Source organism: Esox lucius, chromosome 6 (genome assembly GCF_011004845.1).
Source record: "Esox lucius isolate fEsoLuc1 chromosome 6, fEsoLuc1.pri, whole genome shotgun sequence".
Classification (NCBI taxonomy): domain Eukaryota; kingdom Metazoa; phylum Chordata; class Actinopteri; order Esociformes; family Esocidae; genus Esox; species Esox lucius.
The window spans coordinates 25,817,476-25,838,806 of NC_047574.1; the positions used below are offsets into that span (position 1 = coordinate 25,817,476).

The 21,331-nt window shown below is 42.5% G+C and overlaps 1 protein-coding gene across 2 annotated transcripts; it reads right to left on the reverse strand.

Annotated features, from left to right (window-relative positions):
• Window positions 1-6: 6 nt before the first annotated feature.
• On the reverse strand, window positions 7-21,296 carry abhd12 (abhydrolase domain containing 12, lysophospholipase). Of its 2 annotated transcripts, XM_029120302.2 has the most exons (14): window positions 21,211-21,296; window positions 20,348-20,525; window positions 12,065-12,186; window positions 10,087-10,192; window positions 8,680-8,799; window positions 7,385-7,415; window positions 7,187-7,232; window positions 6,938-7,067; window positions 6,377-6,414; window positions 5,043-5,122; window positions 4,874-4,956; window positions 4,286-4,364; window positions 2,761-2,888; window positions 7-2,576 (listed from the first exon to the last, which is right to left on the reverse strand). In XM_029120302.2, exons 2-14 carry the CDS (start codon window positions 20,521-20,523, stop codon window positions 2,543-2,545), a joined length of 1,173 nt encoding a protein of 390 aa, XP_028976135.1. In that variant the 5' UTR covers window positions 20,524-20,525; window positions 21,211-21,296; the 3' UTR covers window positions 7-2,542. The 2 variants fall into 2 exon arrangements, 1 of the variants encoding a protein (XP_028976135.1); XR_004575813.1 differs by lacking the exons at window positions 4,286-4,364; window positions 21,211-21,296 and having other exon boundaries at window positions 20,348-20,733.
• Window positions 21,297-21,331: the final 35 nt, after the last annotated feature.

Genomic DNA, 21,331 nt, shown 5'->3' on the forward strand with positions numbered 1-21,331 from the left:
AACTGATTTATGTTAAAACAGTGGCTCGTTTTATTTAAACCCACCATGACATTTGTACAGTTTCTGTGTCTATTTACAACATTCATCTCATGCCAAAACCCTTTGAATTCTGAAAATTGTAAGCATTCCTATGGTTTTTGAGTAAAAGGTACACTTATACAGTTACCAGACCAGCCTCAGTTCATTTGGCCATTGGAAAATGTGCTAACACATAAATACTGCAATGAAATTTGGTCTATATTGAGCCCAAAGTGACATTTCCTTCACGCCTTTCTTAGTCCTGTGAACGAAATATTAGACTGGTAAAATAAATAGGTGAACTACTTTGGGTATCAATAATGTTTATTACATTACTTAACAAGCATATGTATGTAATTATAGTTGTATGTCCCATCAGGTATAGCAGCTTTACGATTTTGGGACTGTAAACCGTTTAAATATTAGCAAGAAAATTAAGATGTTTTGAAATTGTGGGGCATTTAGTGGTTTAGAAGGAATGTAAAAAAATATAATACAGTATGTTGACTCTCATGAGTCAACAATGGTCTTAACCTGTCTCTGGTGTGGTAAATTCAATCTACAAGCTCAAATGTCACTGTGTCACTCGCTTTTACACGCTGCAAGATACATTTCAAGGGCTACCGACAGGATCATGTACCAAGTACATTACCAAGGAAACGTCTAATGAGAAATCAACAAGCAGTATGTGTCAAGGCCCCTTCACAGACAACATCCAATGAAAGCAAACATCACATTAAAATTGGATGCTGAATGTATCAAATGGCTTATGGAATCTTACCCAAAGCCTGGCTTGGTCAATTAAGATGAGAGGTCATGTTGAGTCTCTGCTAAATGGCAACCATCAATGTTAATGCAACCATATCCTGCAAAACAGCTTCACGATTAAGTTATCAAAATGGTCTTCGCAATTGCATTTCTGAAAAACACAGTACCTAAACAACATTTCTCATTATATAGCTAGTTTTCTGGCTTAAACTGTCATAATTTGATAAAACTACATATTTTACATCCAAGTACTTTAACAGACATTCTTATTAGAAAATTTAAGTGCATGTGTCTTCATTATTCTATCTTAACCCCTTGTTGGAATCAAACCCACCACCCAGGCATTGCAAGCATCCTGCTCAACCAACTGAGCTACACAGAATAATTATAGTATCTAGATTTAACAAGAATACTTCTCCAGTTGTACATACATACATACGTTGTATTCTTAAAACAATAGGGAAATATGTGATTGCCCCTGCTTTATGTCCAGTCAGTGGATTATTCAAAGCTGTAGAACAGATAACCATTTACAGTGTCCTTTTACCATATCACATTGTGTAAAGGCAAGATCCTACATTGATTTCATACTGTACATTACATTGACATACCTAGACGGGAACTGTAAATCACAAAATACCAAAACATTTTATACAATGTATAGAATTTGATTAATGCAGAAAATGTATAACAAAAGCATATAAATCCCAACAGAACCGTATTGTGAATGTGAGGAGTAACAAGTCAGAATTGTGTATAATTCAGCTACCACAGAGCCAAATAGGAAACACAAATCATTTAGCCTTTGCGCTGGCATTATAAATGGATTATGCGTTAAGTCACACAACTTTCAGTTTGGACAGGAACAATCGCCAGATGGTAAGAAATCGGGCGATAGTGTTTAAGCACTGAGTGATTTGGAATTTTTTTGCACATTTTTGTAACAGCGTCTATCTTTAAGTAAACACTTGTAAATTGTATTTTTTTGCGACATTGGAAATGAAAACAATATTCGTTCAGCATAGTTAGTCAGTACATTTCCTTCCAGATATCTTCAAAAACATCAGTATGCTTTGAAGTGTCCTAAACTTCGAAATTAAAGTGACATGTTTAAAAGGGAAATAATGACTGACAAGCCCAAAAGCCAAATCAACATTTGGTAAAATCCATGATATTTAATTCAAGTTTAAATAGATTGAAACATAATCCAAACCTCATCAGAAATGAAATACTTTAATCATGATCTGTAATGTAACATCAAAAATACTAATTATACTATACAGGTTAAAAGAACCAATGGACTGGTAATGATAGATCCTGTGGACTGCACAGGTTATGATGAAGACTGGGACAATAACCTCCATCCCAGTTTTGGGGGCGCATTTATATCCCCATAAATGCTTCGCAATTGAAAACACCGCTCCATACAGTTTTTCCCATTCAATGTGCTGTATGTCTTGGTTTCTTAAAATTAGTTCATTAGTCTCGTGCTCAAGTGTCTTCTGTTTGTGTAACCTTGACAACAAGCCACGCCACTTGCCCCATGCCCCTCTTCTGTCAGTGCCGTTTTACTCTTGCAGGTATTTCAGGTGTCAAAGGAATGCTAAATACAGAATTAGAGGCATCTTTAGTCCATGCGTGTACAATACCCTGTTTGATGAGATACGTACACCCTCTCTCAGGAAGCGTACAGTGAAAAGGTTTGAGTGTGTGAGAGATGTGAGATAAACCAGTGGACAGGCTGGTTTTTTGTCAGCTATGCTTGAGGATGAGTCATGCCGAAGAAGTTGCTGGAAGAAAAACAAAACCGCAACAGAATTACATTTAAGTGCATAGGCGACTATGAAGGTGGAAACCCATTCAACAAATGGTCTATATTTAATAAGTCCTGTGTAGATGGCCTAAGGCCGTGACAAATTCTCAACGGTGAGATCTCGCCTGCTGCCATGTGTTCTGCCGGTCTAGCCGCTGTACCTGAGTATGTGTGGAAGCTCGGGACTCCTGTAGATGAACTTGTGCTTGTAGGCTAGTGAGAAGGGAAAGGGGATGAACTGGACCTTGTGTCCAACCAGGCTCTTGGACTGGGAAGCCATGTCGTACAGCTGGGTGTGGGAGGAAGGAAACAGGGCCAACACAGTGGAGTTATAAAAACAAGATAACTCCATTGAAAATCTCAGCTGGGAAATTAGAACTGGCTCTGAGACTCGCATTATCCAAACAACTACTTTATGCTCATATGACTACATATGACCATGCTCATATGCAATACAGAAAATGTTCAGCTTAAAGCCCGAATTAAAGCCATGAAATAAATCAGTTTCAGCTCATTCAAGGGAGATAAATTAAAACAGTAATGAGCAAGCGTTGCCAAGACTACAGCTGATTATTAAAAATGGCTAAGAATATTAAAGACCTGTATTATATCAACCGTGAAATTACGTTCTGATACTTCCTGTATCCAACAGAAAAGGACCAGACAAAGGTTTCATGCAAGGCTGAGATGAGAATACTGTTTAAACAAAAAGGTGAGTCTGAAATAGGGCTGTCAACGAATATTCTAAATTCGAATATATATTCGAATAGTTTTTAAAAAACGAATTTCGAAGGTGAATATTAATATTCAAATAAAAAATTTTAAAGTGGAAAATAACATTTGCGGTAGCAGAGGTTGTCTGGCTGTCTGCTTTGCGAGTGGGCGCGCTAGTGCGCATGACGGTACAGATCCATATGTCCGACACAACTGAAGCGTGGTGTCGCGACGTCATACAGCCATGGTTGATGCTCCACGCCCCTGACCAGCAGCTGATTGGATGAACGCGTGATGTGGGTCTGGCTACTCGAGAATGTCAACAGTGTCATGGCGGCTCGTTGAGAATACGATCTTGTCTTTTGCAAAAATTGTTCACTGAAACATGTTTCTGAAAAATTTTAAGCGAGAAATAGGCCATGCAGTTGCTGAATCTGTCTTCATTTCAGCTCAACAAAGGTTAGTTTGAAAGATATTCGTCTACTTCTACTGGATACTCTACAACTGTCAAACTTCAATTAATGTTAATATTTGTTTCAATCACTGAATGAAGCCTGCTATATTTGGGACAATAATCGCAACCTTATATTGCTTGCACAAAACTCTTGATCAGCATTCAAAATGTGTTTATTGTTGTTCATTTTAAACCGTTATTGCGCAGAGAGCGTGAGGGCGAGAGAGAGAAAGTGCTTGAGCGATCGAGCAAGAGGTCTGTGGTCTTGGTCATCATTTGATTTACTTGTTTTTGTGTAGGTAATACGTTGTCAAATATGTTTAAACTTAACTACTAGGTAGTCTATGTCTCTTTGTATTAATTTGTCCTGTTATTGACGTAAACCGCGTCATTGACAAAATGCGCATGCGCAACCAGATGTTCAAATAGTTCGAATATGATGTGTTTTTTTAGAGGGAATATTCGAACCTCATTTTTGAGGAATTTTGACAGCCCTAGTCTGAAACTAAAATGGATACCTTCTTTCCTAGTTGAAAGGGCACAACAGAGTCATCCTCTGCATGAAGAATGAGCAATGGACAGGATATGTGTTCCACACTAGAAAGAAGAAACAAGCTCAACATCAAGTGCCTGAAGACCTTGAAGAATCTGTTTGAACATGCATGGCCGGTAGTATGTCATTGGTACTAAGGCCCTTACAATATACTAGAACCCCTGGCCAACAAACACAAATGAGCTTGCAGGCGCCCGAAACACATCACTGAGTTGCTACAGCGCCACACAAGGCAACCCTGTCCAACACTGATCTTACCAACCCTGGACAGTGTGAAGACAATCACACTACCCTCTGCAAGAACTCAGCCATACAGTGAGGCAGTGACACCCCGCCCCCACCCCACAGAGCCTAAAAAACAAAACAACTCTTGCCAGAGATTAATGTCCTCTGTGGAAACCACCTGTAAAAAAAGTGCCTGACCTTTCCCTGACTTAGTCCACTCAGCACATACCAATCAGAGGACAGAGGCGTGGACAGGTCTTTTAGCTGACACATTAAGACAATGTTTTGGATCATTAAAATGCAAACACAATCCCAAAGTTCAACTTACTTTTCGTCACTGGCAAATCGAATGTCATTTGCTGATATGGTATCTAAAAAGAACCATTCAAAGCCCGGAAGGTATCGGTAGACCTAGAAAAAGCAACGATAAAGTTGTCAATATAACTGAATGGTTTAAGAATTAGTATGTAGTCAAGGAATTAAGACAAAATGCTTGCCATAGAGAAGGGATGGCTCTTGGCCTCCTCACGGATGTTGGTGAACGGAGACTCCAAAATTAAAGAATCTGGGGGTATCCCTATAAAACAGAAAAATGCAACTTAAATCAAAACTACCTCCATGAAGAAAAAAAAAAAAATGTTCTGAAATCTATTATTGTCTTGAAATAATGTCATCCATTCAGACTGGCACCGCTTAACTGGGTAGCCACTTTTGGTGACACAGTAACCCAGACAGAAGATTGTGAAGTGTCATCTCTGAACACCTGTGCCTACAGTCTGTGGTGTCAGGCTCCTGGTAGCACACAACACGAGTTCATGTTCCCACCACCTTCTAGGATCTAACTAGCCATCGAATGTTGTTGGATTAATGAACACCAAATCAACATCAATTAGAACCCAGAAGAGCTCCATTGTTGAGGAACGATCTGCCAATTAATGAGAGAGACGCAAACTCAGCCTCTGCCTTCAAGGGTTTATTGAAGACTCATCCCTTCATTAAGGTCTATGTTTTAGTATAATCTGGGGTTTGCGTGTTCCGCTAGGAGAACTGTCTTCCAGCCCAAACCTGGGAGAGGACGCCTCTTAGCTACCCACCCCATATAAACAGCAAGCTTTTTTCAGTCTCACATGGCTGCGTACCAAATCAGAAACATGAGGCCTAGTATCCCTTATAAATGGTGAGTTGTGGATGATGTATTCAACCACCCAGTCATCCTTCTGAAATATGCTGAAGGACTGAATGTGAAGTCAGCCACATGGATGATCTCAAAATGGCACCAAACTTCAGTTGGTAGAAGTCAGCTCAGAATAGATCAACCACATTGTACTGACTTTGCATAACAACATACATGACAGTGAGAAGGAATTCAAACACACAGAAAAACATTTACCCTGCAAGCAACAAGGTGTAAACGCATGTTAAGTCTTGAGTTGCTAACAAATCTACATCAACGCATTACTGAGTAACCACTTCCTGATTGTCAAGCATGTCGGCGGCTGCATCATCGAGACCAGGGAGACTTCAGATTAAAAGCCATGCAGAAAAACACATGCAATCCGAAAGGAAAACCTTATTTCTACTTAATTTCAGACAGTGGGATAGGAATTCATTTTAGCAGGACGTTAACCAAGATCACAGTGAATGTTTGCACGTCCAAAGTACAGATATCACACTTTATAATGCAAAGACATTTAAAAATGTGTAAACGGTGTGAATTCTTACACAATCCACTGTATACACAATATTTTGTTTAGAACATTTTGTTGGGTCATACAACCAGCATCAGTACCTACTAGCTACACCTGATAGGTGTGAAGTCTTTTATGCTTACCTCGATCACACAGATGCCGGGCTAGATTAGAGGCCACTCTGGAAAAAGAGAATAAATGATGTTAAACAGAGGTGTTTGTTTCATAATAACAATATACTTCTGTTCAACTGTTAACTTATTACACAAAACCTGTGAGAGGTTGTGCTGAATGAGACACTGGGGGTCTGGTGCTAGTGTTTTTACCCTGTCCCCAGCGAGTGGCCCCAGACACTGGGGGTCTGGTGCTAGTGTTTTTACCCTGTCCCCAGCGAGTGGCCCCAGACACTGGGGGTCTGGTGCTAGTGTTTTTACCCTGTCCCCAGCGAGTGGCCCCAGACACTGGGGGTCTGGTGCTAGTGTTTTTACCCTGTCCCCAGCGAGTGGCCCCAGACACTGGGGGTCTGGTGCTAGTGTTTTTACCCTGTCCCCAGCGAGTGGCCCCAGACACTGGGGGTCTGGTGCTAGTGTTTTTACCCTGTCCCCAGCGAGTGGCCCCAGACACTGGGGGTCTGGTGCTAGTGTTTTTACCCTGTCCCCAGCGAGTGGCCCCAGACACTGGGGGTCTGGTGCTAGTGTTTTTACCCTGTCCCCAGCGAGTGGCCCCAGAGATGGAGGGGCTTGCTGCCCGCCTTGAGCTTCAGCCATTGGTAGAGGAACAACGCGTCGGACGTCATGCCTCTTTCAGAGGGGCTCCCGTCTGAATCGCCCCAACCTGGAACAACCAGTATGAAAGATAAAGCCCTGAAATGCTGATCTACAAGTCAGACTGTATTTTTAAAGGGGTATTGTAACCGTTCTTTACCTCAGAAACTTACAAAAATGTCCACTTACCTCTATAATCAAATGTGACTACATGGTAGCCTAATCCACTAAGGACCTGGAGAGGAGAAAAAGTCAAAGCCGGTCAATTCACAAACATCACATTGTATTCCATTTGTTGGTCAGTATTTAATACACTGAAGACAGATTTAGTATGGGTGGAACAAAAGCAAATCAACCGCATGTGTGTCTGCAATGGAACCATCTCACCTTGTACAGTTGAACTCTATGGTCGCCACCCCTGAAAAGGACAGGATGAGCAAGTTTATCAACCAGGTAATAGGTTAAGCATTCCAGACCCTTCTGTACATTTTGATGTACAAGTCTCACTCATGTGAGTCTCATTCAAGAACCAGTAGCTGAAGGTTACAATGAACATGGTTTCTTCTTAAATCACTTGATGTAATTGTTGATCTAGACAGGCAACCCTCCCACTCCAGGGTTGAGCCAGCTCGAGTGCAGCCTCATCTGGTTATATTGCTATCCCACCACAGCGATTTGATAGTACTTGGTGAAATAATGTTTATCTACGTAAAAACTCATATTCAGTCTCAGTGAAAACACAAAATTGGGGAACCCCAATTGATTGTGGCCCATTAAATATATTATAATGTCAGTCGCAGGTTTTAAAGTTTTCTAACATCTCATTGGCTTATGCAGTAAGCCCACGAGATGTCTATGCAGATGACAGAACATGTGTATGTTTTCACATGGATAATTGTTATTGCCGGACCGTGTAAGCAGGATGGACGGACGGACCGACTGACTGATAATTAAAAATTGCTGGCTACAACCTTGCGTAGCTGCGTTATAGTAAGCCTAAAATAAAATAGTCAAAATATGTTGCAACTATTTCTGGTGGATTTTCAAAGTATGCATCCTTGCATGATTTTTGGGGTAATATAGGCTAGATACCCCTTGGGCAGTAAAAGAGTAGGGGTTTCCACACTCTCACTTGACGAAAAAGTTGGTTATCGTCACCTATATTGATGGTTATTGTAAAAATGCCATTAACAAATGACATTTATGCACCATGAAATAGCTTTGGCTGTGTGAAGTTCAAGTAGTAAGTTAAATACTATTAAGCCTATTACTGGCAGTTAATATGGCCAGTGGGGAAAGCCATACATTCCATAGATGCTATTTGTGGTGGATGTAAACTTATAAGAAACGTTAGTCAGTTTAACACAATGCTTAGTGGTGTCTAGCGAAATATTCAAACTTGGCGTGATGTTAATGCATGACAAAATGATCTAATGTCGAGATGCTATACTGACACTGGGCAAATGTATATCACCGTGGTGTAGTGGTTAAAGACACAGCCTCTCACGTGGGAGACGCGGGGTCAAATCCAGTGGAAGTAATAACTTTTATCGCTTTTAAAAACATGCACCGCTTTGGGTCCCAAGGACCAGGATTGGAAGCACCGCTTCAGTGGGAGGAGAGCAGTACAACCAGATGACACTGCAGCTGCTGCAGCTGGACCCGGCTCTCCCTGAGCTCACCTTGTGCCTGCGTTGCCGTGCAGATACATAATGACTGGATTGGGGGATTTGAAGGTGCTGTCATACCACTCTCTGTCCTTCCCCTGAGCCTCCTTCCACATCTGAGATGGGACTGTGTGCCTAAAGGAAACAGCAGAATGATATAAACTAGGAGAAAGGCGTAAGCAGGAAATAAAATAAGTGTTTCACCACATTGATAGACAAGTCAAGCTGGTTTGATATAGGCCAGTATATGTACAGTACCTGGGTGTAACATGGGATTGAGTTGTTCTGTTAGATCTATCACATGGGTGTAAGACAAGGGGGTGTCAAATTCAGCCTTTACCAGGCACAGCCATGCACCGAAAATGGATTCCATTTCCTCCCTTTCAACATTTACAAAAAGCTATTGCTTAGGACATTTTTATGCTCCCTAATTGTTAAAATGTTGTTTTAATGACTTGTTATTCAATAAATTCAAATAACTACAAATGTGTAAAGTACAAATAATAACATATGCAAGTCAATCTGGATAAGAGCATCATCTAAGTGGGGCAAAGTGAGTTAATTATTAGTCATCGTTTGATTCATTATAATGTCAATTTATAAAATATCCAACAAAACTCCAACCACCTGTGGGATTGACAGAGTAGGCTATAGTTCAAAGTGAATAACCCTAAACAGAGAGTGGTCGATTTCAGTATCATCACATCTGCCATTTCTTTTTATCAACTACATCCTGCTAAACACCTCTGTGTTTAATGTCCTTCCCACGGTCAACGTCCCCATTTAGCCTCGACAGGCCCTTAGACCGCCTGCTGGCAAACCTCCACAGGGACCCAAGTGTTCTCCACCATCGGGTCCAGTATCGCGTTCTCATTGTCACGTACACACACACAAACCCACAGACAAGATCAGGCTGCATGTTCTTCTCAGAAAGCATTAAGACGTGCGTTGGTGCTTTCTGAGCTCAGAGGATTATCACAGCCCAGTAAAAGGGACAGCCAGACGCCTATTACGGAGAACGGAGAGAGGGAGACGAGAAACAATAGAGAAAGAGACACGGGGGACACACACGAGGGGGTAGGAGGGGAGACATGGGGGGGCGGGAGACACAGGGGCGGGGGGGGGGCAGGAAGGGAGACATGGGGGAGTGGCAGAAACTGGGTGGGGTTGGAGAGGAGACACGGGGGGTGAGAGACTGGGGGGAGCAAGAGAGGAGATATGGGGGGAGGGTGGCAGACACTGGGGGGTGGGAGAGAAGACACGGGGGGTGAGAGACACTGGGTGGGATGGGAGTGGAGACAATGGGGGGGGGCAGGAGGGGAGAAATGGGGGGGGGGGGTGACATGGGGGGTGGGAGACACGGGGGCTGGGAGACAGACATCCCCGCCCTTAGCAAAGCAGCTGAAGTGGGTGTCGTCTTACCATACACCAATGTTGATGCCCGGCTCTGGCTGCAGGTAGAAGTTAATGGTGTGGTTCAGACCCTGGTCCTGGGGCCTTTTCAGGTCAATGAAATAGGGCAGGCGCACTGCAGGGGGTGGGTGAAGGGTAGACACAACGGCCGGGTTAGACGTGTTAAGACAACAGATCCCTGACAAAGCAGCCGCTCTCAGCAAATTTGATGGGACAGCTGCACCAGGGATAGCAGAGCTCTGCCCCTTCCCACTCTAACATTACACAAGACTGTCACAAGACAACGTTCACTTCCTTCGCAGACATAGTGTTTCACTTCTTCTCTGAACAATCTGGAAACCTGCAGTGGTCAGCGATTCATGAGACGAGTGAGTTTTCATCCTGACGATGACATACCAATTACAAAGTGGGGTTCCCACAGAGGGCGACACAAGTGGAGTTTGCATGATCGCTGGTCAGGCTATTGGACAGTCTTGCCTTCCAAGTTCACGATCTCCTTGTGGCCATTTGGCCACCTGCAAGCTAAATGTTATCATAACCGGGAGTAGCACTCTATTCCAGGAATGGTTGAGAGAGAAGCGCAATAAGAAGTAAAATGGCTTGGCAGGATGTGCATCAAAGGACACCCATCCCGATCTTTGACTCTCCTGAGCGTTACCTCCTACTCTCTAAAATATTTTGGCGCTACAAGTCACTTTTTACAGACTTTGTTGGACAAATTTTTGTAGAGAGTTGGTTTTAAAGCTGTAACAACTTATTAGACTAGTAAAATCCGTCAACATCCGTTTCGGACATTGATTAGTCATATATACGTTACCCCTATTAGCTGACGACACAATTCAGTGACTACAACGATCTCATGCACCTGACTTGGAAATGTCTCAGCATAGAAAGCAACACCCCAGGCCTCCAGCCAGGTTTATTTCTCTCCTAAAAATCAAGGATGTTATGTATGGTATAATCCATAGTTGCAGCCCTAGTTGGTTATTATGCTAGTTTGCAGAAAATTTAAGAAAAACAAAATACAAATGTCGTCAGTACCCAAAATCTGCCTACATCGACTCTTTGATTAACCATTTTTCTGGGATACCCAATTAGGGGTTATTGGCCACATGTTGTTACGGCAACTCCAAACAGGCCTGGAAGTGTTCAGAACACGTCGTCCTAATCACCTTCTGCACATGTACTGTTGCAGCACGGGATTTGAATCCAGCATACTCTCTTTATCTCTTATCCAGCCAATACTCTCTCTCTTACCACTTTCCTGTCCAACAAAGCATAAAAACCTCCTAGAAAACATTTCTTAACAAAAAAAAGAAACCTACAAGCTTTAAAGAGGGCATTCTCCAGCCAACTACCACAATTGATCCTCTCAGTCGCCCAGCCAGCCACAAAGAGCCAGTAAGTAAAGCAACGTTGGTCAGCCATTACCCGGGGCAGGTCAATATTCATTGCCGTCCAATGGCGTTGGTACACCGCAATGAAGATTCAAAAACCCAGTGGCAATATGACAGCTGTACTGGATGGCATTGAACACTGAGCCATTCAGGAATCCATTTCACGAGGTTTCAAATTTCCCGATTTTGAACTTCCTCCTCATCCATCTAAAACACTAATCTAGTAAGCGCTGTTTTAGGCGTAATCCATCCTGTTTTCTGCACAGGATACATGGAGCTGCCAGAGTTTCTCAGACACAGCATATCAGATAAAGTGAGGGCTAGGGGGTGTATGCTGCACCTCGGCAGATAGAATGTCCACTCTCTTCAACGCCTCCGTTTGGAGTTGCTTTGTGTTGCGTTTTGGGTTCAGGTGATGAGCAGGCTCACATACGCACACACTCAAGCATGCATGCCTCAGGCTACATTCATCCACCTACAGGGCCATTACAAATACACAGAGACAAGAGCAAACGGACAGAGGAAGCAAATTTTTGTCTCATGCAAAGCAAACCACAACATAAAATATGACACTGGCTCGATCTACTTACCAAAATTTAAAAAGACAAGCTTTGCCTGAATGGAGGGGCAGAGTTTGACAATGAAGGGGACTGATATATAGATGACCAATAACCACAGAAAAATCCTCTTCAACCTGCCCATTAGACCATATCTGGAACACAGTGGAGGAACAGAAAAAGTCAGCATTCGACAATGATGTTTAAAAAGAAAGAGAAGAAAGCATTACAATTTTAGATGGCAAGAAATAACTATACATAACCACAAAGAGCTGCTAGCAGAAGTAGAGCAGTTGAAAAGATTAGATCATGATTTGACAGTTAACCGGATGAGGGTTGACTTTTCAGACCTTAGAAGTAGTATTGGTACATAGAAAATAAAATCAGGCCTTGATATTGCTTAATAAGGTTGCAATAGGTTCTATCCTAAGATTTCAAAGACCGTGATGGGATTCAAAAAGGGTTAGGTCATGTTTAGGAGGTCTTGAAACAGCAGCCTAAATCTGTACCCTTTACCTCCAACCTCAAAGCTGATTCCTCAAAGTAGCATTCAGTCCCAGGTTACACTTCAGAGTTCTGACCTGAATGCTGTAATGCTCATCTTTGACCTAACATCTGGTTATTGAGGGGCATTCAGAATTACAACCAGAAAAACTGTGACACCCACTGCATCTCATCTACATGCAACTGGGCACACTACTAAATGTGCATAAGCACCACTTCCTTCATGGTGTGCCTCATGACAGTATGTGTTCACCGTGCAGTATTTTAACAGGACTATCCATTCACGTCAAAGCAAATGACTAATACCCTCCAAAACGGTGGGAAGATTTATCCGCACAATCAGACGGACAGTTAGGGGACAAATCAAAATGTCCTGCTATCCGTGAAACAGGCCGTGGTGCCATTAAAATAAAAGGTGATGGCCCCAGAACCTGCCAACATGCAATGGGCACGCCTGCAAGGTTACGCTAATGTCTTAACGTCAAAAAGTCAAGGGAGGCCTGGGGTGGATTATTGGTGGTGCATCCATAGTTGACCTCTGAACTCCTATGTTCTCGGAGCACTGATATATCACAATGGAGCATCAGTCATGGTGGATGCCAGGGTCACTATGGAGCCCATTGGATTGCAGCCCAAAATCTACTCACTTGTGGGAGTGTCATGAACATCTAATGTAATGGGTGTGTGCTAGAATACAAAGAAAGTACATTTACTATACAAGCATACATGGGTCACAACTCGCTGTAATGTAATTCACCAACAGTGAAATAACAAAGCTGATACTAAAGGACACCTACTAAGGACACCTAAATAATTCAATGGTAACTTTAAAGTGTTGATATCCCACACTGATGTGTGCAGTGTATAATAGCCAGGGGACAAGCTCAGAACTAATGTTCCTCCTGAAGCCATCCAGTCACAGACACCGTACTGTCGTTTAGACATGTTTAATTCAAGGTTAATTGATGCTCACGAAACCTATTTTTAGTTTTAGATTACCAAAGCCAGAATTAGACTGGCTCCATTTCTACTTCATTAAGCCATAGTCTGTGAAACCAGCCCTTTAACTTACAATCACAACATGCTGAGATGTTTCTTACATCTACTGTTGTTTTCAGCTTCACCACCTTACCTTCTGTTCTAGAGATAGATTCCATCAGCTTTAACAAAAGGGAGAGACACACACACACACAGACACACACACAGACACACTGCACCAAGTGCAGTTTATGCAGACATACGAAACCCCTTGGAGATGAGTACACAGCTTTCCCTCCGACCCTATGAATAATGCAGTGTGGTTGAAAGAGTGGTGGATACTGTGTGGAGCGTTATCAAGGAGTCATGAAGATCGAAAGGGACACAGGTTGAGAGGGACGAATATTAAGATAGACAGACCCTGGTGTGTGAAACCGGCATTTTATTGTTCAAACTGTTTCTCTGCAACACTTAACGTCGTAGATCCAGAAGGTCGTATATTGGCGTCACCATATCCTGAGACTTAAATAGCATAGGGGTCAAGTTCACGCTACTATATAAAGGGCTGTTAAGCTTAGATTTGGATTTGAGTTTAAAAGGAAACTGTGGCTTTCAGTGCATGTGACTGCTGCAGAGTAGGCAAATTCCTGTTTCTTTTTCGTTAGGTCCATCTCTTTTACAGACCTACGCCAGTAGTCACCCTCCATAATCGGAAATTGGCGTGTGATGGTCATGTCGTGCATGGTTTAATGTGTCATGCGCACACGACTCAGCACATTTAGATACTGCCAGGCTATGGTGTATCTCACAATGGTATGTCAAGCTTCTGACTGTCCACAGAGCAAGATAAGAATACACAAGAGATAAAACAAACACGCTGGCTTGCGAACACTGTGGCAGCTGCATGTCCAGTCGACTGGAGCATGAGGATGACAAATTCTGACGAGGTGAGGTTCGGAACAAGCCATGCACTGGCCATCATAACCAGACAGACAGTGGTGTAATTCCACAGACACGTGGGTTCCAGGGAGACAGAGCAGGCAGTTAAACCGATAGCAATAGGGGAGTGGAGGGTAATTGTCTTAACATAAAGCGATACTATCTGGTCTCTAGAGGTGGCCTTGGTATGAGTGAACTGTGATGCAAACAGAGGTATGTTCCATAAGGGAGAAAGCTTGACACTACACAAACAGGTACCTTCACAGGGTGGAAACGGCAGAACAGCAGGAGAGAGAAGCTAGTGGGACAGAACACCTGCCCTGCTGGCAACTGGAGACTAACAAATGACTTTAACTCAACAGACATGATTAGTCTTGTGAACAGGATCAGGTGAAGCTACACTACATTAGATCACACTGGTTACCTGCTGGGCGGGAATTAACATATTCCGTCCTTGTAAAAAAAAGATCACATTTACATGTATCATCCCGAAGAGAGTAAGGCCTCCCCTCCCCCCGTTCAAGGTGACAGGAACAACCAGGACACTGACAGTCTCCCAGAGTTAGGCTGATCAGGACCAGAGACAACTAATGCGGTCTGACGTACGAGTTTGAGAAGAGGCTTTGAGCGCACGTCAATGTCACTCCGTTTTGTGATGAACCACTCCAGGGTCGGAACAAGAGACAGTCAGGGGTCAGGTATAACCAAAGGGTCCTCCAGGGACCGGGTTATTCATTTACATATACATTTGGGGTTTTACGTTCTAATTCAGTCCGGGCCCACTCTTTGCAGCTGTAAGTAGTCAGATGTGAATACAAGGTATTGGACTTAATCATTTCTACTTTACACTGCAGGAGAAGCACTGTTCTTTGTTCCACGCCAGCACTGAGGCTAAACTTTGGTCTCAACATCTTGAGTTCTAGTGGCAAATGATAATACAGGCTATTTCAGCCCACCAGAGAGCTGGCCCGCCACATCATGTTCCAAGTGAGGCTTCTAAAAATGTACCTCGGCGATGAGCACCACACACCCACTGTTCCACAGGAAAAGGAGAGATCTTCTCCCAGTAAAGGAAGAGCTGTCAGGCGGATCCTGAAATAACAGCCATGACAGAGCCCATTCCAGCAATGGCCCCCAGTTCCGGAATAGCCTGTGACAGGGCCAATCAGGCCAAAACAATTAACGTCCTCACGGAAAGGCCAGTCAGGCAGAGTAAGAACATGATCTGAATCAACTGCGCGGACACAGAATCCACGTGCGCTGTGGTCCCCTGAAAGCGACTCAAATATTCAGCTTTTAAGCAGGATTGTCCAAGTAATGCTATGTCCCTGTTGTGGAATCGCCCTATGAGTAAACAAACAGCACTAAACGACTCTAGTGTTGCTTGATACTGGGTGTGAAGCCCGGTTTCCCTTGCATGCAAATAAATGGGAACAGAACATCCCCCTAGTCCTAAAGGTTTGATTAGCTGTCATATCGGGCCTTGTGAGTAGCTAAAAACTTCCTAGACATTTTCTCAGTGAAAATGACAATGTCTTTGGAACTTTCTGTTGTGATGGTGAAATGCTACAAAAGGCACAGTGTTGTAATGAGCAAACAAAAAGGACGCCAATCTGCAAGTGCTTTGTTTCAGTGTCTTGGATGGATTCCAATATCATTACTGGACACTATTTCTGCAGTATGACAGGGTAGCAGCAGTTAGCTATCAGTCTGACAGACAAAAACAGACAGGAAAACTGTGCAGTCATCTTGATGAATTGCAGCATCAGAAAGAGATTTTCTTTTTTAGATGTACAAGAAATGACACCTTAGTAAAGCTTTCCATTCATCACAGTTTTAAACTCAACGTTGCCAAATTCTGAGATGGCAGGTTACAGTGGTTATAAATATGTTTTTTGACATAGGTCACAAAAGGATGTATGATTATGGGTCTTGGGCTTTCATTGACCATCTTAAGACTATTTTTGACATGCCAAAAATGTGCATCCATGCCTTGTCTAGTAAGGACTGTGTTAACATGCAGCTTTTTTAAAGAGGCAGACCAAGTGGGAACTGAAAGGCCTTGTGTAATGTATGTACAGTGGAGAGAACAAGCATTTGATACACTGCCGATTTTGCAGGTTTACCTACTTACAAAGCATGTAGAGGTCTGTCATTTTTATCATAGGTACACTTCAACTGTGAGAGCCGGAATCTAAAACAAAAAAATCAAAATTATTTTTAAATAATTTATTTGCATTTTATTGCATGACATAAGTATTTGATCACCTACCAACCAGTAAGAATTCCGGCTCTCACAGACCTGTTAGTTTTTCTTTAAGAAGCCCTCCTGTTTCTTCACTCATTACCTTTATTAACTGCACCTGTTTGAACTTGTTACCTGTATAAAAGACACCTGTCCACACATTCAATCAAACAGACTCCAACCTCTCCACAATGGCCAAGACCAGAGAGCTGGGTAAGGACATCAGGGATAAAATTGTAAACCTGCACAAGGCTGGGATGGGCAACAGGACAATAGGCAAGCAGCTTGGTGAGAAGGCAACAACTGTTGGTGCAATTATTAGAAAATGGAAGAAGTTCAAGATGGTGGTCAATCTCCCTCGGTCTGGGGCTCCATGCAAGATCTCACCTTGTGGGGCATCAATGATCATGAGGAAGGTGAGGGATCAGCCCAGAACTACACGGCAGGACCTGGTCAATGACCTGTAGAGAGCTGGGACCACATTCTCAAAGAAAACCATTAGTAACACACTACGCTGTCATGGATTAAAATCCTGCAGCGCACGCAAGGTCACCCTGCTCAAGCCAGTGCATGTCCAAGCCCGTCTGAAGTTTGCCAATGACCATCTGGATGATCCAGAGGAGGAATGGGAGATGGTCATGTGGTGTGATGAGACAAAAATATAACTTTTTGGTCTAAACTGCACTCGCCGTGTTTGGAGGAAGAAGGACGAGTACAACCCCGAGAACACCATCCCAACCGAGGTGGAAACATCATTCTTTGGGGATGCTTTTCTGCAAAGGGGACAGGACGACTGCACCGTATTGAGGGGAGGATGGATGAGGCCATGTTTCGTGAGATCTTGGCCAACAACCTCCTTCCCTCAGTAAGAGCATTGAAGATGGGTCGTGGCTGGGTCTTCCAGCATGACAACGACCCGAAACACACTGCCAGGGCAACTAAGGAGTGGCTACGTAAGAAGCATCTCAAGGTCCTGGAATGGCCTAGCCAGTCTCCAGACCTGAACCCAATAGAAAATCTTTGGAGGGAGCTGAAAGCGACAGCCCCGAAACCTGAACGATCTGGAGAAGGTCTGTATGTAGGAGTGGGCCAAAATCCCTGCTGCAGTGTGTGCAAACCTAGTCAAGAACTACAGGAAACGTATGATCTCTGTAATTGCAAACAAAGGTTTCTGTACCAAATAAGTTCTGATTGTCTGTCTGTGTGTGTATGTATAAGCTACATCAAGGTTCAGCCCTGCAGTGGGGAAGGAAAACTGCATTTTGCGTCTTCTTTCCTTTGAACTAAAGACGGACCCTGACTTTTCTAATGGCCACCTCCAACTGGCTTTGACAGTGCATGTTGACAGCGTGCCCATCTGATAAGTCCTGTTCTGTACACATTTCTATTGGATGTCCCATAAATAGACCCAACCAGCCGAGGCAGTTTAAACAGATGTAGCCAAAACATCAATTATTGAGTAAGGCCTAATCTAACCCAGTCTTGGGACCTGGGGGTTTACAGCTTAATGGAGGGAGACTTCATGACTTCTGGCTGGCCCAGTCATAGTTATGTTGCTGATCTTGTTTCTGCTCTGTTGGTCATCCATGGACATTGAAAGAATCCCGACTATATATAATATATTTCATGACACTGGTTTGAGCTGTTGAACTTCAAAGAAATGAAAATGCCATAGTTTGTCTACATTTTCTGCCTCTCACTCAACTTGATGGGCATGACATTGGCATATAGAATATTTGCTGACAGAGTACTCCATTGGTGTCACAGTTTTCTAGGCAGGACACACACACAGGGTTAAAGGGAATCATCCTTTTTATGTTCTTCTTCATGACTCAAACAGAAAACAACAAAAGGTTGAGGCATACGGTAACTGAAGCACATAGCAAACAACTGGTACAAACAATCACCAAAAAAACTGAGCAACTTAAATAGGGTCCCCAATTATAGGCAATGCAGGACAGCTACCTCTAATTGGGGAGAACCAAAACTGAAGCACAGTGATACTTAGAGGCACCTCTGCGTTCATGTCCTGACAGTGGCCCCCAGGCGCATAGAGATGCCTAGAGGCCCCCAGCCAGGACCTGACAATTAGACTCTAGACAGTTCCTCCTCATGTCAACTGAGGGCTAGAATAACACACATCCTGATTATTGTCTTGTGATGCAATGGGCGCAGCAATACAAATCCCATTTGCTTATGATTACTGACAAATAAAGTGGGTTTTCATGAATATAGCACAATTACATGTTATAATTTAGTAATAATCGGCAATAAGGTACAAAACAGTTCAATTATTATTTCATGAACCTGTCACAATAATAATGTATGAAACTGGTAGCTTAATTACAAAGGACATCAGATGTTTCTGTACAGAAAAGGTCCTAAGATCGCCCATTTTAGACAAAAGCCCAGTATTAATTTCCTTAGTTGAAGGAATTAAAACAGTGTTGCTAATACACAACTTCAACAAAAACAATCCTTGTTAAGCAACATCTTCTGAGCAATTGTATCAGTACAAAATAATCAAAACATGTTCATACTAGAACTTGGTATTTGTCTTATATTGTTTTTTTTAATCTTTTTCAATATCTAAATGGCTTTGAATCTGACTATAGTGTGGTATATGTTGTTGTTCATGGTATTTAAATTAAAATAAGCATTGCAAACAGCTTAAGCGATAAAATTGTCTTTGGTCTCCTGGAATCAGGAGTGGTTTCATTAACTCTTAGTGCTTATACTAACCAAGCCACAAAACAACTTTCAGAGAGGAAATGTTTAATGTATAGCTACCTACAAACACAGGTAGCCCATGTACTCTCCTGAAAATTTCCCCCACCGCAAAGCTGGGCAATATAAATAGAACTGTTCAGCCAACTCTCCTAATGTATAGTGAGTGATAACAGCATCACACGTTTTTTTGAGTGTCACACCCTTTCACATTCTGAAATTGTCACCAACTGCATTGTGTCATGGAAAACAATGTACAATGTTGATTTATGCTAGATCATACACAAAGGTGGTAGAAGCAACCACAAAGTGATGGGGGTACTTTCCTTCCTGGAGTTTCAGGGTAACTCATAGTAATAAATCAGGGACCACAGTTACTTTCCTACTCAGTTTATATGGCAAAACAAATGTGAGGGGTGTGTTAGTCATTCAGTTGTTTTACTACGTACACATCCTTGTGAATTGTTGTATAATTCAATTGTGTGAAAATAGAAAAAAAATGTTTGGATTAGACTAGTGCTTTGTAATATCATGGTTAAAATACTTGCTATAGTGGCTACCGTTACATGTACACTTGCCTGCTGTGCACCAAAACTTTAGTATTTTTCCATCCTGTACCTATGCAGTCATATACCCCACCCCAAGCAATTCTGCTCCCAACAAAACAGAACCAGTCATCAAGTACAACTTGTGTAAGCAGTAATGACAATAGATAATGACTTAAAACACATTAACTGTGAAATGACACTTGAATAGTCTATTCAAAGCGTTGGAGTAAGGTGATTAAAATATTTAAATATCCAAATGTCCTTATGTTACACCCGTCTTACACAACACAGTTGCCACCAAAGTAATGAGATTAGTGCACTGGCTGGATAAGTGTAGGTTGCTTATCAGACATCCACAGTACAAACATGCCTTACCTTCTAAGTGGTTTTCGCATTGTTTTGTCCGATTTCGAGCCAAATGGGTCATCAGGCTCGGGAACCCCTTCCCCTCTTTTGTGACAGTAGTTCAGTTCTGTGCTGGTGTCCAGCAATGTGTTGGTGGTAGAGCTGTCATGACGATCCACAGTGAGCGAGTTATTTCTCTTTCGCATCACTGAAATGTAGATGTACAACGTGAACGAAAAGCGACAAGATGTAAAATACCGCCTACCACAACTGTATTTACATCAACACTAAACAGCCGCTGGGATTCTCGGTACGAAGCCGGGTCAAGATGCAGTCTGAGTGGCGTTGTTTTCTCTCCCAACCCGGCTGACATTCAGCACTTTCGCTAGCTACATTGCAGGAGTACAATATGCAGTGATCACCTGATCAAATTAACCTTTCCCCTAGGTTCTCATTTAAACCAATCAGAGGAGACCAATGGAGGAGACTAGAACGCCATCTAAGTAAGGGCAGTTCAGCTACAGAGTACAGTAATTAGACAGACAAACTGTCTAATTAAACTTGCCTATAACACACAACCTATTCAAGTCACAGTAGCTAGCTAATAACTTTAACTACAGTACTATGCAGACTGCGAAATAAATCCACAATTATTTTAAAAAAACGTCACTAGTTAACATTAATTGTAACGTCGCTAGTTTTACTAGCTAGTTAACCTAAACAGACAGACATATTTGGTTGAAACATGAACTCTTGTTAGGTAACAAGCTAGTTAGCTAGCAAACGTTAGCTGCCGCTAACGACACTGATTCATATGCAAGATGCACTAACAGGTGTTTATTATATTTGAATGAAAATATGTGTATTTAATACCACACAAAAAACTACAATACCTTTATATTGTTATTTCCCTGTCAACATGCTGGTTTACTGTCCCCCCAGCGGTGACAGCCGTTGCAGACCGGGTGGGTTTGGTTTGTCTTTCATGGGAACCCATCGTTTCCTGTCATGTGA

Bases quoted from the DNA above. Each gene is read 5' to 3' on its own strand.
- abhd12 (XM_029120302.2), bottom strand. From the start codon at position 20,523: ATGCGAAAGAGAAATAACTCGCTCACTGTGGATCGTCATGACAGCTCT. The intron at 8,800-10,086 runs GTAAGACGACAC...TGTTTCCTTTAG, and splicing joins GGCATCAACATTGGTGTATG to GCACACAGTCCCATCTCAGA. The intron at 2,577-2,760 runs GTACAGCGGCTA...TTTTTCTTCCAG, and splicing joins GAGCTTCCACACATACTCAG to CAACTTCTTCGGCATGACTC.